This window comes from Triticum urartu, chromosome 7A, assembly GCF_056163025.1.
Source record: "Triticum urartu cultivar PI428250 chromosome 7A, HENAU_Tu73, whole genome shotgun sequence".
Taxonomy (NCBI): domain Eukaryota; kingdom Viridiplantae; phylum Streptophyta; class Magnoliopsida; order Poales; family Poaceae; genus Triticum; species Triticum urartu.
In genome coordinates, this window is record NC_141879.1 from 219,387,195 (window position 1) to 219,403,515 (window position 16,321).

Below are 16,321 nucleotides of genomic sequence, written 5' to 3' on the forward strand. Positions count from 1 at the left end.
ACCGGCGAAAAACAAACTCCTGGGCGAGATTGGGCCATTTTCGATCACCGGCACCAAAAAAAATGCCTGAGGGCTGTTGGGGGCACGGCTGGAGATGCTCTAATATGATCACAGGTTGTAATATCCTAGATTATATGTTTATTTCTTGTTGTTTCCCTTCTTTAAAGAAACTCAGGTCTCACGAAGCCGTTCTTGATTCTTTAGGCCAACTCCACCGCACGATCCCAAATGAACGTCCGTTTTATCCGGATTTCGTTCATTTGGGGTGGCGATAGGTGTCAAAAAGGACATACGCGTCCGGCTTCTGTTCGACGCGCCCATCGCGGCTACCAACCCCAAATTGCCTGTTGCCCCCACGCCCACTGTAGCATGCCGAGGCCGCTCGCGCTCGCTCGCCGGGGCCGCCGGCAACCGCGCCCCCCGCCTGCTCACCCGCCTACCGGCCGGCAACCGCGCCCCCCGCCTGCTCGCCCGCGTGCAGCCGCCGCCCGTGCCGCCTCGCAGCTCGCCGTCTCGACCGCGCCCGCGCTGCCCCGACGCCGCGCTCGCCGCCACCATGTCGCGCCCGCCCGGTCATGTCCGCCCGCGCTCGCCCGGCCACGCCTGCCGCCGCGCCCGCCTCCCACGCGTGCGCTCGCACCCGCCTGCAGGCTGCGTCCGAGAGCTCCGGCGCGAGGTCTTGCTCCGCACAGCGCGCCCGCGTCCTCCGCCCCGCCCCAGCCGCTGCGCCGCGCCCCGACCCCGGCCGCCGCGAGCTCGGCCGCGGTCGCGCCCTGCTCCGCACGGTCGGCTCCGCCCCGCCCCGGCCGCGGCCGCGCCCAGCTCCGCGCGCTCGGCCGCCCACGCGCGCCCGCACCCCGGCCCCGGTCGCGGCAAGCTTGGCCGCGGCCGCGACGAGCTCGGCCGCGCCCGCGCGTTCCCCGCCCCGCCAGCGACGCGCCCCGCCACGCCCGCTCGGCCCTGCAGCCGCCGCGCCGTGCCCTGCACGCTCGCCTCGCCCCTGCGCGCGCCTGCCCGCGCCCCGCGCGCCCCGGGGCCGCCCGCTCGCCGCAGCGCCCGCGCGCGCGCCGCAGCCTGCTCGCCCGCTCACTCGCCCCTGCCATCATGCTCCGGTGCTGCTGCGGCATCGCAAGGAAGCGAGAGAGAGAGAGTAGAGAGAGAAAAGCATGGTGGGTGGGAGAGAGGTTGACATATGGGCCCGACCGGACACGAGCGGACGAGGACGAGGCTGCTGCGTCCGTTTTCTGTCCGGTTTGGCCCCAAAACGAGACCAACTTTGGTTCAGGGATGGGGTGAAACGGACATGAAGCGGACGAAAAAGTAAAATGGGGTCTGCCGTTGAGCCGTCTGATTTGTCCGTTTTACCCTAAACGGACGGGGACGGACATGATAGGATCGTGCGGTGGAGTTGGCCTTAGTGCCGCCGCAATGTGCAATGCTACGCTAATGGTTTTGCGCATTTTAGTCGGCTCACACAAAATCGAAAGCGATGGGCGTTTAGCGATATGGCACTTGAAAGGGCACGAAGATTTGTTTAAGTAATTCGGGGCAGGGTCAACCAGGAAGAAATGCGGGAGTTGTCAAAAAAAGAAAAGGAAGAAATGCGGGAGAGGTTATCTTGCAGGGTTAATGCCGCGTGATGATCATCTTGACGCCTTCTCGCTCTTCACAAATCACAAGAGCCGTAAAATTGGAGCTCAAATGCGTACGTGACCACAGACCTGATCACATCAGATGAGATGAATTATTGCCTTTTTGGTTTGTCCCTGTCCAAATCCGCTGACGGACGAGCCAGGGTTGCCATGCCAAAGGTCAGCCGCCATCTTCATCACCATATTGTATAGAAAAATATATGGAAAACATGATTCGATTTTTTTATGGAAAACTAACATCATTGGTCAGACATATCATACAGGATACTGTGGATCATGGTAGACGGAAACTCCATGGAAGAATATCAATCATACGCCGGCGATACGGCAGTGAATCTGGAGCTCCAGCAGAAACTTTCTCTTTCTCTTGTGAGAGAGGAAGATGGCATTCCATCCGTTTGGATTAGATCGCGCCGATTAGTAGCAAAATTGAATTAAGTAGACAAATCTCTTTCCAACCCACTTGTTTGACTTTCGCGCGGCGCCCGCCACCACCACCCCCGAGCCCACCCCGCCGCCTATATATGCCGCCAAACCCGACGGCCACCACCCCAGAGCAGTAAACTCCGCTACAGCACACACAAACCAGAGAGACCACACCAGAAGGAGATCGGCCGCCCAGTTCAAGAAAAAAAAAGGAGATCGGCCGCCGGAGATGGGCGCGAGCCTCCTGCAGGCGGTGGCGGCGCTGGTGAGCACGTGCACGCAGCGGCTGCAGCGGGCGGCGAGGAGGATGGGCAGCGGCAGGCCGGCCGTGGCGCCGTGGAGGAAGGCCTTCTCGCTGCCGACGGGCAAGGGGAAGGCCGCGGCGGGGCCGGAGGAGGAGGGCGGGCTGTGGAGGAAGGAGATACTCATGGGGGAGCGCTGCCAGCCGCTGGAGTTCTCCGGGGTCATCTACTACGACGCCGACGGACACCGCCTCGCGCAGCCGCCCCGCTCGCCCATGCGCAGCCCGCTCCCGGCGTCCTTCAAGCTCGCCGCCAACGCCGGCGTCCGTTAGCTAGCGTCCGTGCGGAGGCGCTCCTCCTCGTCGTCCTCCTTCCTTGGGCCGAGCAGAGCGGAAAGATGGCGAAGCTTGCTCTGTTTTTTGTCCGGTGAGAGAGGCAGAGTGTTCGTGTATATGTTGCTTCTTCTTAGTGCTTTGTTTGTTTTTCGTTTTTACTGGTATTGTAATGATAATAGGAATTATAAACTACAGTACTTTTCTGCAAAACTTGGTGTTGCCTATGCAATTTTCTTTGATTGCAAAACTAGGTGCTCTGCTTGTGGGAGTTGATCAGCTAGGCAAATTATTCCATGGAGAATTCTTTTTTCTTCCAGACTACCCATATTTTCTTTAGAAATCCTCATGGTTTATGTGCTAGATTGATCAGCGTGAGTGGTAAGATTAATATTTTCGCTTTAGTTCTACCTATCAGCCAGGTCACATGAGTCTATGTGTTCAACGAACCATACCGTAAATATTGTACCGTTTCCTCGTGTGCTCGCTTTGTTCGGCCTGTTTGGTGTCATGACATAGGTTTTTTAGAACGATATTTAGCCATTAGACCGGATTTTAAGAACCTGAGTACCTCGGAATCTACTTCATAAAGCTTAACCAGAAAAACCTTTTAAGTTCTACTACAAAATAGAACAATAGGTCACACACGCACGCACACAGACAATAATATTTTTAAAACAATTCGACAATTCATGGCCAGAGTATAAATGAGAAACTTAAAATACCCAGGTCACAAATGGTCATATTACTTCAAACATTGCATGTGTAAGTTTCAACTCAATATATAGATGCATGCCCCAATGCACACTTGCATTTACGAAAATTGTAAAGTTTACGCAAAAACAAAACACTTTTTTTTGGAGTTCTGAAAAAATTAAGCATTTCCTATCATGCACCTCTCCACTACATATTTCTCTTTAGTAATGACTATACGAAAAAATGTCTTGAATTTTCATCGAAAGGATATTTAGTGTTTTCTTCTTCCCTTTTAGGCCCTTTTTCCCACTAATATATCCCTAGCTTTGTTATCAAGATTACCCAAATTGCTTCGATCATAAATCCACAGGCATAACTGATTCCTCATCGACATTAGCAAATTCTGCCGCGGATGAATTAAATATGGGCGCATGATTGCTCACATTGATATCATCCATGTTGACGTCAACATTGTCTTCTGGTATTAAGGATCCTCTCTCAATGATGCTTTCATCTCATCTAGTACCTCCTTACTTTTTCTTTTATCACATCCGGATGGATACTTTCTACCTAAACCCGATATGACGGTGCTAAAATTGAAAGTAAAATATTAGATTAATTACAGAAGATTTGAATCTAATACAATGACAAAATCTGCTGGGGCATAGTATAGTACCTTCTCTCTGTAGTCTAATTTAGCTATGTGTGCGCAATGATTTGATCACCTGAAAACAGATCCCTATTGACAAGGTCGATTGATTGATCGGAAATCGGGATTAGAAAAAGAAAGAAACAAGAAGAACAGGCGAGGGCAGAAGGCGTGTGAGAGAGGTACCTGCCGCGGTCATCGCGTCGGTTGTCAGGAGGTAGAGTTCAGATCTTGAACACGATTAGACGAACAAAGGTAGGGGACATGCAAAAGAGCAGGGAACGAGATGACCAAACGATCCGAAGAAAAAGGAAATCCTGCGTGAATCGAGCGATTCCTTTCCTTTTCTTTGAGGGTATTTCCTTTCCTTTTTTTGAGGTGTAAGCGATTCCTTTCCTATGCACGTCTCTGCCTGTACGTGCAAGCATGGGCCAGGCCCGTCATCTCTCCTTTTCTTTCCTAGGCCTAGCACGCGAGGCTGAGGCGTCGCTGAGTTAATTTGGTTCAGTTTTTCTTCGCTCGAGGTATATACCTGTATTGTACCCTACGTACACATACCTGTGAGGGCCCCCCTGACTTTCGGGGGCCCGGGGCGGCCGCCCCGTTCGCCCCCCCCCCCCCTCAGGGCTGGCCCTGCATGGAATGCCAACTTGGACATGCTGGTAATCCAACCCTTAGGTGCACAAACCTTAGGTTTTCAGGAGCCCCCGGGGGTGTGGGATATCAGAAGTTTGCACTATACACCTTCTATCCTCGTTCTTTTTTATATTTACCTTGCGGGAGTCAGCCGACGAAACTGGTCAATTTTGTGCCACACAAAAGATGCACTTCCAAGTATTGAAAGATCAACAACAAAAAATGCACACGGTCAAATGGGTCGTACACTTGCAAATTCTCGTAAGAAAATGTCAAATGACGTGCTTCACCAACAAATGACTATGGGCTAGTATAAATACATACGTGTGCAAACACTATAGAGCCAGCAGCAAAAGGGCAAGATTAACCAAACAAACCTTGTAACAATATTTAAAAGTGTATCAATATGCAATTGGTGAATTGTGTTGCGCTTACAAATTAGGGAATGATGGGTCAAACAAACATTACAATAGGCAGTGCGTTGTTGGGCAAACGAAATTATCATGATCCACAGTACCATTCAAGGCCTACAACAAACAATAAAAATGTTGTTAGAAGAATAACAAAATTATGGAACCATCGGGAAATGCACAGATTATTCCATTTCTGAAAATAATGGAGCTTTGAGGTATATATTTCTCAACATAAAAGCATATGCTTCAAGGACCAATTGTTTTCCTCATCTTCCAACCTCCAAGTTTCTGTTACTTTTGTACGGCTTCTAGGACCAGGCGATGTTCCAGAACTCCGTAAGGCTGAATGCCCTTTGACTGATTATTAATAAAACATTCCTTTCCGACAAAAAATAAATAACATAAACAGCCGTGCAACTATACAAGGAGGAAAGGGAGAGAGTATTTGAGTGTTCATATCTTTTTTGTTAGTGTTCATATCGACCTGGTGATCACTTTTAAATTTCTTTTAATCTTGTTGTTCGAAAAGAAGGATTACCCCTGATCTGCGCATCAAAATGATGCATGCGACCATCTTGATTAATTCACTCATCAGATTCTAACAAAACGAATACAGATATCAATCCAAAGCCACATTCAAGACGAATAAAGTCGCTACACCTACAAATATAAAGATGAGACTTGACCGCATCAACGGGCATCATCTCAAGAAATCGTCCCCCTGGCAAGCTGAGAGTACCAACCGGTCTAGGCGTCCCATAACGAGCACCACATGCACACGCTCTAGGATCCGCCACCGCCATCTTCCACCGTCCCATCTTCAGGAGGGATCATTGCATGCCAGCTTATTGCGTAGTACAAGTTAACACTATAGCTCACTTTACCATGAGGGACCTCAGCCCCGAAAAGGAGCAGAGGACACACACACCGAGCGACATCTGGGACAGACGAGTACCACGGCATTTGTCGCCCCAAGGGACTGCTTAGCTTAAACGGGAAGAACTCCCCCGTACAGAGAGGGGAGAAAATCCGGCCAAACCGCTCGTGGACAAGGCTTGATTGTGTGCACGCTATGAGTGCCACCTTTGGCAATTTCTTGGCCATGCTTTGCCAATTTCCCCCTGACCCCTTTTCCCATTGCCCCGTCATCTGATCAAATCTGATAAAGATCTAGGAGTATTTATCAAAAAAGGAAAAAAGAACTGATAAACATCTGGTTTGGCCGAACGATGATCGGGTGCGCGTCGTATGTGCACAGGAGTCGCACACGAAAACATGGATGGATTGCCACTTGGGAGGCCTTTTGCCTGGGTTGGGTTGGAGCAATCGATGGGGGAACACGGCAAACGGAAGGGGCATGCACAGGAAGCACCCACCGGCCGCCGGGTCCACGCATGAGTGAGTGGTTGTTACGCCTCCGGTGGCCTTTCCAGGTAGATCGATCGGGCCGACACGTACGGTGGGTTTATGGAGCATTCATCGTAGCAGCACTACAAATGTTTCGTGGTCTGCATCCAGAAAGGGACGGCTCGGATCATCTCGATCGTTTCGTGTGTGTGTGTAGGTGTAGTGTAGGTAGATATTATTTTCCCCAGGAAAACACAGAGTGCTTGCTGAAACCAACGAAACGATGCAGAGGTGGCGCGAGCCGCCTGGCTTTGTTGGGTCCATGCACATGCACCCACAAGTTCTCAAAAATGATGCCTGTGCCACCACCGGAACACTCGAGCCTCGATGGATGGATAGTGCAATGGCGTCATCGGCAAGATCTGCTTCATTGGCGCGTATGATTGCACCCGATTGTTGTGGTGGACCCGCCTCGCAAGCGGGGTTGTCAGAGGGTGAGTGTGGGAGAAAGGGGAAAGGGATTCAAGGTGGGCATTGAGTGAGCAGCCCACCCGATTTTTCCGGCTCGCTAATGAGTACTCGGAGCTCGCGTCCTGCGCCATGCTGTAACATCCCAAATTTTCAATTTAAAATGTTATACATTAGATCATCATGCATATCATATTTTACTTCACATTTTGGTTCATCCTAAAAATTCTATGCAACTCAATGACCCACGGAGAGAGTTGGGGATTTCGTTATTTTCATATTTGAGTTCTCTCAAATTTTGAGAATATGATCATTTGATTTTATTTATTTTATCATCAATTATTTCTACTACAAAATATGAGAGAGGGAATAAAATGACTTTCCCAAAATAAAAAAATATTGAGGATTTAATAATAAAATCAAATAAGATTTTATTTCGGAGTTTTTCGGTGTTTTATTTGAATTTAGAAAAAATGTGCATTTTTCAAAATTGTATTTAGGTCCCAAATAAATGTTCACCTTGTGCGGCTTGATTTTAGAAGCCCGTGAAAATTTATTTCGAAATTTTTGGAGTCCGTTTAGTATTTCTTTTTATTTTTCTTCCGAGCGGAATAATTAAAAAAACGAACCGACTTCGGGCCGTACCCGAGCGGGACACCGCCCGGAGGCAGCCTTTAAATAGCGCCGCCCCAAGCCGCCCCAGCCCATCAGCCTCACCTCGATCCGCGCGTGTCGCCGGAGCCGCCGCCGCCGCCGACGATCCCACCGCCCAAGGTTAGTCGCGCCTCGTTTTCCGTGCCGAAAAAAAGAAAAAAATCAGCGTTCGTTGTTTTTCTTTTTCTCGGATTAAATCCGCGATTTTTCTGATCGCAATTCCTGATCCGATTTTTGTTTTAGTTTAACTTTTCGCTCGTTTATCGGAATTAGGCGATTCAAGCGCCTAGGGATTCGTCTCGAAACCCTCTATCCGTTTAACCAACTTAAACAAGATTTTGCTACTGTAAAATTTGTCCTAGATCCAGATTAGTAGAACGAAGTTGTTTTCTTTCGCCGTTCGTCTTTCGTTGCTTCGTTCGATTTGATTCTTTTTGCCAACCGGAGTTCTTAAGTTAAACTTTCTGCTTAGATCTCTTATTTGAGTTTTACCTGTGCATTAGACGAGTACTTATTGTATGCTTGTTTGTTTGTCTGCGATAGAGTACCCGGAGTGCGCCGCCTGTTACTTCGAATCGTTAGGTTTCGCGGATCATCAGCAAGGCAAGTAACACTTTGATGATACATTTTCTACTACCCAGTTTTATTGCATTAGATCAATCCTCACACATTGCATGATTAGGATCTAATTGAATTGTGGGATGGGAAGTAGATGAGGTAGTACATATTACCTGTTTATTATCAAACCTTTGGGAGTTACTTCTGCGTTTGCTTATTATGCCATGCTATGCTAGTAGACGTGGATTGGGTGAGTGATATCCATGACAGATGTGAGATTGTTAACTAATGGTTTATCTAAGGTGGCAACTTAAACACACATCTGGGTGGATTGAGGCACCTGGGTATTCCAGGACTTGCCTGTTTTCTTTTGGACCGCCACCCAGGCTCAAAGGGATCATGAGACTATTCATACTAGAAACTTCCGTGTGCAGCCACAAGCTAGTATGGGCTCTAGCATAGTTGACTAAGTTGTGCGAACTCTTACAGTGGTAGACTAGCAGATGTAGGGGATGTAGGTGGTACGGTCTACCCGATCGTAAGGTGCTAGCGCTTCTGAAAGATTATGTCTCGGTCATCCGTCTTCTCAAACACCATGTAGTGCGAGAAACCAAACGGAGGCGATCGAGTCTTGTGGGGAAAAGTGTGCAAACCTCTGCAGAGTGTAATAAACTAATCATGGTTAGCCGTGTCCCCGGTTATGGACATCTTGAGTATCTAGTACTTGGATTTTCATGTGAATCTCAACATGTTACTCTAAATTAATTTTGTTGGGTTATGTTTAATGATGATGCTTAATTGTGATTGAGAATGCTGTCAACCATTCTCAATGTTTAACAACCACCATGATAGTAATTAAATTTTATTCATTTGAAGTAGAGAAAAATTGGCTTTACGCAAAACTGTAACCATAGAGGTTCCACCAGCCAAATATGCATATAGTATAGTCGTTTCATTCCATTACTCTCTATGTGTTACATTGCCAGCATATTTCATGTGCTGACCCATTTTCGGGCTGCAACGTTAATATTGCAGACTTTTCAGATGACGATTAAGGAGTTTTTAGGTCGTGGTTCTATACTCAGTGATGCCGTTGGAGTTGATGGACTCACTTATCTTCCAAGCCTTCCGCTGTTATCGTTATTAGATGGCCTTAAGCCATACTTATTGTAATAAGTTCTTTTTTGAGACACTCGATGTAATAAGTGTGTGATTGCTACTCTGTTATAAATCCTCCGAATATTGTGTGGTGTCAGCATTACTGATCCAGGGATGACACCGGAGCACAGAGATCAGACTATTTGAGGTCTGGTCGCTACACATGCCTCCTCTACTTCTGCGTGTGCCGAATGTGTTGTCCTTTTTTTCGTCAGAGGGATGAGTGCACGTGCACGGGTGCTTCAGCGCTACTTGTGTTGTGGGTAACGTCGTGCGGCTGATTCAGCTCCCATTGTCGCCGCCAGGAGAGGTTTTTTCCTCGTCCATTTCCATCTGTGTGGAACTCATTAGTACTACGTACCTCAGTGACGATCTGGTAAAACACAGTTAGTCAAAACTTCCAGAGGGAATAGAATGGCATACATCCGTGCAACCCTGGTCCAGCTGAGAGAGTGCATCATCGCAAAACGTAGCCCCCAAAATTTCAGCCTCCCAAATTGGCGTTACAATTCAATTTTGTTAAGTTATTTTACTCTGCTAAGTCTCAGTCGATACTATCTTCCTTTCATTTTGCATGGAGATTCGCGCAAAAAAATTATTTTCAGTTTTTTTTCTTCTTACATACTATATCAACTTGATTTCGTTATGTCTCAGTCGACTGAGACCTAGCCAGGGCCAGCAAAATTGCAACAGCAAAAAACTGGTATTGCCCACCATAAACAAGTCACTAATAAACAACAGAGGAAGAAAGGGCCTAGCAGATACTGACATTCCATTCTGGTGAGGGAAGTACTTATAACTGACAGTCGAAGCAATGGCAACACAGAACATAACCTTTTCTTACAGCAAGTTGAGACTCACACCAAATAAAACGCCAGATTTTTGTTTGCAGGCTCAGTCAGCTGGGACTCGCCATCTTCTCACCGCCCTCTCAAGTACCTCAGCATGTTCATGCACGCGCGTTGCTTCCTGCTCCACCCAGGATCTGATAAAAAAAACTAGCATCATATATGGATATCGAGGATGGTAAGACCGCACAAAAGAGCTTAACTTGCATACGATTCAGGCAGATGATCTTGACCGCTCCTTTGACATCAATGGAATAATAGATTCTATGTAATTTTCATTCAATACAGGACAAGTTATTTTCCGGTTATTATGCTTTTGCAGATGAACAGGTTTAACAATATGCAAAGTTCACACTATAGGATAAAGCACCTTTTCCTGAACTAGAGCATGTGCACGTAATTTTTCAATGCCCACTCTGACATAAGATGACAAACTAATTTTTCCTTGGTACCATATAAATATATAATCATGGTGCAGGGTCTGCAGGTGATATGTATCAGGGAACAGTACAATGTACTCATAACCAAAAGTAAAGGTTGTATAATGACATACCTTAGCATAGTAAGAGCTTCCTTCTCAGCTTCAAGATACGATTTAGCTTCAGTGACAGCTTGATGCTTGCTGCTCATGTCAGAGGACAACTTTTCCAGATTTTCTTCATCAGCCATGACCTCTAGACTCTCGGTGGCCAGTCTATCATACATGCCATCAACTTCTGACCTTAAACATACGAGTTCCTGATTCTGACGCTCTAGAGCTGATTTTTCTTTTAGCAAGTCTGCAATTTCCTTTTCTTGATCCGTCCTCTCATTTGCAAGCTCATGCAAAACATCTTGAAGATGCTTCTCAACTTCAAACCCACGGTCTTGCTCCTTTTTCATCTTGTCTTCCCAATATTGTTTTATATCCCCTCTATTAATTAACTCTTCCATCATTTCACTCATAGCAGAAAGCCGGGACTGATTTTCTGCTTCAAGTCTATTTAGTTCATCGCGTACTACTTCTTCCATTCTACCACTGGTCAGTGCAGCAGCCGCTTGTGCTTTTGTTACAGGCTTATGATGTTGAAGGCGCCTGGTGTTTCCTATCAAATACAGTGATAGCACAAGTTAATGATCTTAGCTGTTCCACTTACTGAAGTTGGCAACAATATGAATCGCCAAATGACACTAGAGAGCAATATCTAGTACCAGCAACGGTTCTTGTACTGATGCGTTCATACAGAAAATAGTCAGCTAAGGTCATGCTTGTCCATAAGTCAACAACTTTTTGTAACAGTTATTAAAGCAAAAACAAAGATATCATCATAAAATCAAGTACCAGGACAAATATGCAGTTGAAGTAATCAACAGACTGTAATGGCCTAATTTGGCACACTTAATGTCTTCCCCAGAACATTGAAAACCACTTAACATTCCCAAATGTTACAGTTAGATCCCTCTAATATAGATTCATACATTGAACAGGCAAATGAGACAGAGAAGCTTTGAGTGGGACAAGCATATATAGGGCAAAGTTGCCCAAATTTATAAGTTTCAACTAGCCCTAGATTCTTCACTTGATAACACGAGCTCCATCCATATTGTTTACATAGAAACAACCCAGTGCAATCTCGGTTCAGGACAAATAGAACAGAGAAAACAGACCATGCTGAGGGAAGAGCACTTTCGTTATTACTGTAAATGATGGATAGCAGAATCCACAACCAATTATTTTAAAGGAACTTTACCATAACAAATTTACTCTTTTCATTGCAAAGTGTTATAGGGAATTCATCCAATACAGAGAAGAAAAAACCCTAAAGGGTGACACGTTCAGGGATCTACTAAGTACTATTATTTGGACAAAACAATAAGCAGTGAGGTTTTCCCAGCAGCTGAAAAGTCACACTGCCATGGGACTTATTGTGTAGGGGGTAAACATGGGTGGTGGTTGGACGAGAACGTGGGGATTAGTCTAGCAGCCTGCCATTGTGGAGTGCAAGTGCAAGATAGTCGGGGTTCTTGGAGGTAAGCCTCCATTTAAAAGTTTATAGATTCACTGTCTATTTGTCTTCCCCATACATCCCCTCTCTTTACAATAGAGTCAATCCTCTAGTAATATTGAAATAAAACCCCACCCTAGCATGAACAGACCCTGCAACCAAGTAGTGCCAACTCTAATCTGGTGCTAAGTGACTGACTCTGAAACCAAGTTGATGGAAATAGAATCCTCAAGAGACTTCCAATCAGGTGTCTCTCCAGACTTCCAAACAAACTGAACCTGCAACAAGTTAGGTGCCAATCCTAGTCTGGTATCAATTGACTGTGTTCGAGACCAAGTCAATGGATGTAAGGGCCCTGCCTGTGCTGCTGCGTGCACAGGCATATATCCTTGTGGGTGTGCATGCTGTAGTACTTCTGCTACATGATACATACAACTTAAAAATAAAAAACAACAGCATAACTTTATGCATGAGCTCAACAGTAGCAAAAATAAGCCAAACAATTGAAAGAGAGACCACAGAGATGCATGACTACACTGAAACAAAGCACATGTAAAAACAAGTTGAAACACACCATTAGCATATGGCAAAGTAAAACAGAGCTCCCAGTCACTAAAATAGGAAATCATCAAAATGACAAAAACAAATGTAGTCTTGGTAAGCCTGTTACTCTTAGTAATGCAATTTATAGAAAATCATAGCCTTGCAACCAATTGACGGCAAATATAAATAAATTATTAGCAAATCATACCAAAAACTTTGCTGACGATGCTGTGGTCACCGCCAAACAAGTCCACAAATACGGACGCTGTTACATCTGGCCAAGCGCTCAAATCCAACGTATGAACATTTTTACTCAGCATCTGGACTGTAACCAGAGTCAGGATTCACAAAAGAATGAAACTAGAGAATAGAAACACTGCAGTAGAACATAAAAAGATCAGAAGATATATGTACCTTTTGGTCTAGTTCTGATGCAAATGGATACTCCACTAGTAGTTTCCAGTTAACAAGATCAAAACGTGACAGATAACTACAGCAGCAACAAAGAATACCATTTATTAAAACATTTCAGTTATCACCATTAAGGGGAAACTACATATTCCATATGTTAGTACCTTTCAGGTAGGAAGTTGGAATTTCTGTTGGCACTTTGAGAGCCATTTGCCGATGTTCCAAAGAAGCTTGATAGCTTGCTAGGCACAATGCCAGATTCTCCTAAAGCTTTTCAGCATCAAAACAATGATTAGATAATCAGCATCTGAAAATCCAATGAAAAATATTTTGTTTCACAACAAAAGGCATAGGCTCAGAAATCAAAAGAGCATCACTTCACATTGCATGGCCAAAGTAATGTGGAAGGAAAGACCATCTATTTGTTCGTTACTAGGCTCAACACGAAATCATACATAAGCACTACGAAGGTTGGGCATTTGCATTGCCAAGACTTGCTTGACCGGCATTGGTTTGGCTAGGTGCATATGAAGCCTATCTTTGAGATGTAAGGACTTACTACATAAAGCTTTAGGTCATTCAATGTAAATATAAACTTACACTGAATATACAAGAAATCCGGGTCATCAAAATTTACATCATCAAACGCACTTTCGACTGAACCAGAAGTTATTAGATTCGGTATGATCCTGTGCATCCTTTTCCTGCAAGACAGTGATAAATAAGGCAATGTTAAAATGGCATGCAAAGCTCAGATGTTTTGTAAATACCGCATTGCTTCATTACCTCTCTAATTTTGAGCATAATTTAACAAACCATCTTGCAAATTCCCTCCTAGTACAGAAGTCACCGGAGCTAGCATCATTCTCAATTATCTGAGGCACAGAAGGTGATGAAAATATTGTAAGAACTAATGTTGCTTTAAATAATTCTGTTTTTCTTAGAAGACAATTAGGCTGAAAGGGATTGATAAGTGACTCATAAAATACACAGCATGTCGTGTAAACTACATAAACACTTAAATTTCAAAAATAGTAGGAGTGTAATCTAAAATCAATATGATATTTAGATAAGTATTTTTTTGGAATGAATGATATTTAGACAAGTATATGAACTAGGCGTTCAAGATAATTTTCTTTGTCTAATCAATTGTTAGGTGATACTGCACAACAACACACAATATTAATATGCTAAGAAGATACAGAATCCAAGTGAAAAATAACAAGGAAGATTTTTCATATGAGGTACCATACTGAAACCTAAATTAAGATGCAAAGTTGTAAATATGTAACACACCTGTAGCTTCTTCAATATGGACAAAGCTTCCTCATGCATGGGATCTACAGGGACTGTAAAAGAAATACGAACACCACCAGCTGGTATGTGGTTTTGGCTTGAATCATCAGGTGATGTGGCATTCCTCTCATCAACATTTACCCTCGAAACATCAATTGTACCCAGCTCTCTAACGCTTGCATCATCTTCAGGAATTTCTGTCGAGTCCGCCACTGAAAGCTTCTCTTGAACATAATGCAATGGGGCACCGATAAGTTGCTGTAAACCTGAAAAGTGGTGTTCAAATTGTTTATCTAGTTCTTCCATTACCCTGAAACGAGCTAACTCTATCGCGAGGGGAGGGGGGGTAGCATCGCTGCCATCGTAAACACATCAGACGTGAAGCTAATCTATCACAGGTTAGCAGAGATTAAAGTTGAACAAGAGTAGACAGTTCCCAACAACCAAACAATTCAAATGATTATCACAAGCTCCAAATCTACCTTTCCATTTTGAACAGCATGAAGCTGGTGAGAATAGTTCAAGTACTTGGGTAACAGAGGTACAAACAAATTATACATTGCTCTGCTGTACTTCCTCTATCCTCTTACAATTTTCAGGGACTGGTATTTTTATTGTTGGGGCTAAAATGGGGACGAACTTACACTTCCTCGAGGATGGAGAGCGCCAAGTGATCCCAGCCAAAGCGATCGCTGCGGACGCACCCAATCCGACCACAATAGCTTTCCCGAACCCTGCAAATGCAATCCCCACGGGTCACAGCGGAACAACAAAATATCCTCTCAAAGGTACAATCTCTCCGCGTCCCGTACTCGGCGAGCAGCGTACTCAGTCAGAGATCTACCTGACCTCCCCTTTTCCGCCGGCTGCTCGGGGAGCCACCAGCCGCCAAGCCCGTCGTCCGAGTTGCCGCCGCCGGCTGGCACCCAGCTAGCAGACACCTTCGCGGCCGCGCGGCGGCGGAGCTGCGGAAGGAGAGGAGCGTGGTGCCGCGGCGGCGGCGGGGGCGGGGTGAGGCGGAGCGTGTAGGTCGTGGCGGTGGCCATGCCGCGGCGCGACCGAGGGCTAGGGTTTTTATGCCGCCGGCCTCATCGTACGGCGTCCATTTTGGGTCTAGTGCATAACAACAAAGAGGAGTCGGTTTTTCTTTATCGAGGGAATTGATAATTTATTTGTCTTTTTTTTACGTCGATCTATTCATTTTCAATCATGAAATTACAATAAACACCTGAAATAATGAAAATTATGTTCAGATTCATAGACCATCTAGCAACGACTACAAACATTGAAGCGAGCTGAAGGCGCGCCACCGTCATCGCCTCTCACTCTTCGGAGCAGGGCACAACTTGTTATAATAGACAGTCGGAAAGTCGTCATGCTAAGACATTAGGATTTGTTGTGTGCTGAGTGCTACCTGCACTTAATGGTTCAGACGTATTTTAGTAATCTTTAGTACCTGTAAAGTTCACAGGGTTTCAAAATTTCAGCCCTAGGAACAGACACTAGTTATTTTGGATTGTTAGTCGTAGTGACATTGACCCAGATTACAACTGCGGAACAGGTTTGTTGATAATTTTACTTGTCTTTCTTACTCATTCGATATGATATTCAATTATTCACGTCGATTAATTACAAACAATAAATGATAGACAAACTTCTTGATTCAGATTTTGGACGGTGTCTTACTGCAGTTACAATTCTGCATACATGTCCTAGTAAGCTCACAAATAAATGATTGATTCACTACATCTATGCTTGCCTTGTCATATTTATTGTCAATATTTTTTTAGGGTGGACCACCCTGTTTCAAAATACTGGACCCGTAGACATGAGTGAATAGTATTTGTCTGTGTGATCTCTTTCATCATATGTGGCAATGAGCACTGCATTGTATAGAAAGAACGTGTCATTTCCAGCTTTTACATAGACTACGATCTTTTACATGGAATACAATTTGTCTACTTGTTTTGTGTCACACTACCAACATTCCACCCTTGAAGCTAAACA

The 16,321-nt window shown here is 45.2% G+C and overlaps 2 protein-coding genes across 2 annotated transcripts; one reads left to right on the forward strand and one right to left on the reverse strand.

Annotated features, from left to right (window-relative positions):
- Window positions 1-2,186: 2,186 nt before the first annotated feature.
- Window positions 2,187-2,865, forward strand: LOC125520777 (uncharacterized). Its single transcript, XM_048685795.2, has one exon. The coding sequence runs from the start codon at window positions 2,308-2,310 to the stop codon at window positions 2,650-2,652; it is 345 nt and encodes a 114-aa protein (XP_048541752.2). The 5' UTR covers window positions 2,187-2,307; the 3' UTR covers window positions 2,653-2,865.
- A 7,108-nt stretch (window positions 2,866-9,973) lies between these two features.
- On the reverse strand, window positions 9,974-15,447 carry LOC125519952 (SLH domain protein). Its single transcript, XM_048684733.2, has 10 exons — window positions 15,159-15,447; window positions 14,959-15,048; window positions 14,315-14,580; window positions 13,805-13,893; window positions 13,619-13,722; window positions 13,183-13,288; window positions 13,022-13,097; window positions 12,816-12,927; window positions 10,633-11,164; window positions 9,974-10,216 (listed from the first exon to the last, which is right to left on the reverse strand). The coding sequence occupies exons 1-10, from the start codon at window positions 15,358-15,360 to the stop codon at window positions 10,126-10,128; spliced, it is 1,668 nt and encodes a 555-aa protein (XP_048540690.1). The 5' UTR covers window positions 15,361-15,447; the 3' UTR covers window positions 9,974-10,125.
- Between the last annotated feature and the right edge of the window lie 874 nt (window positions 15,448-16,321).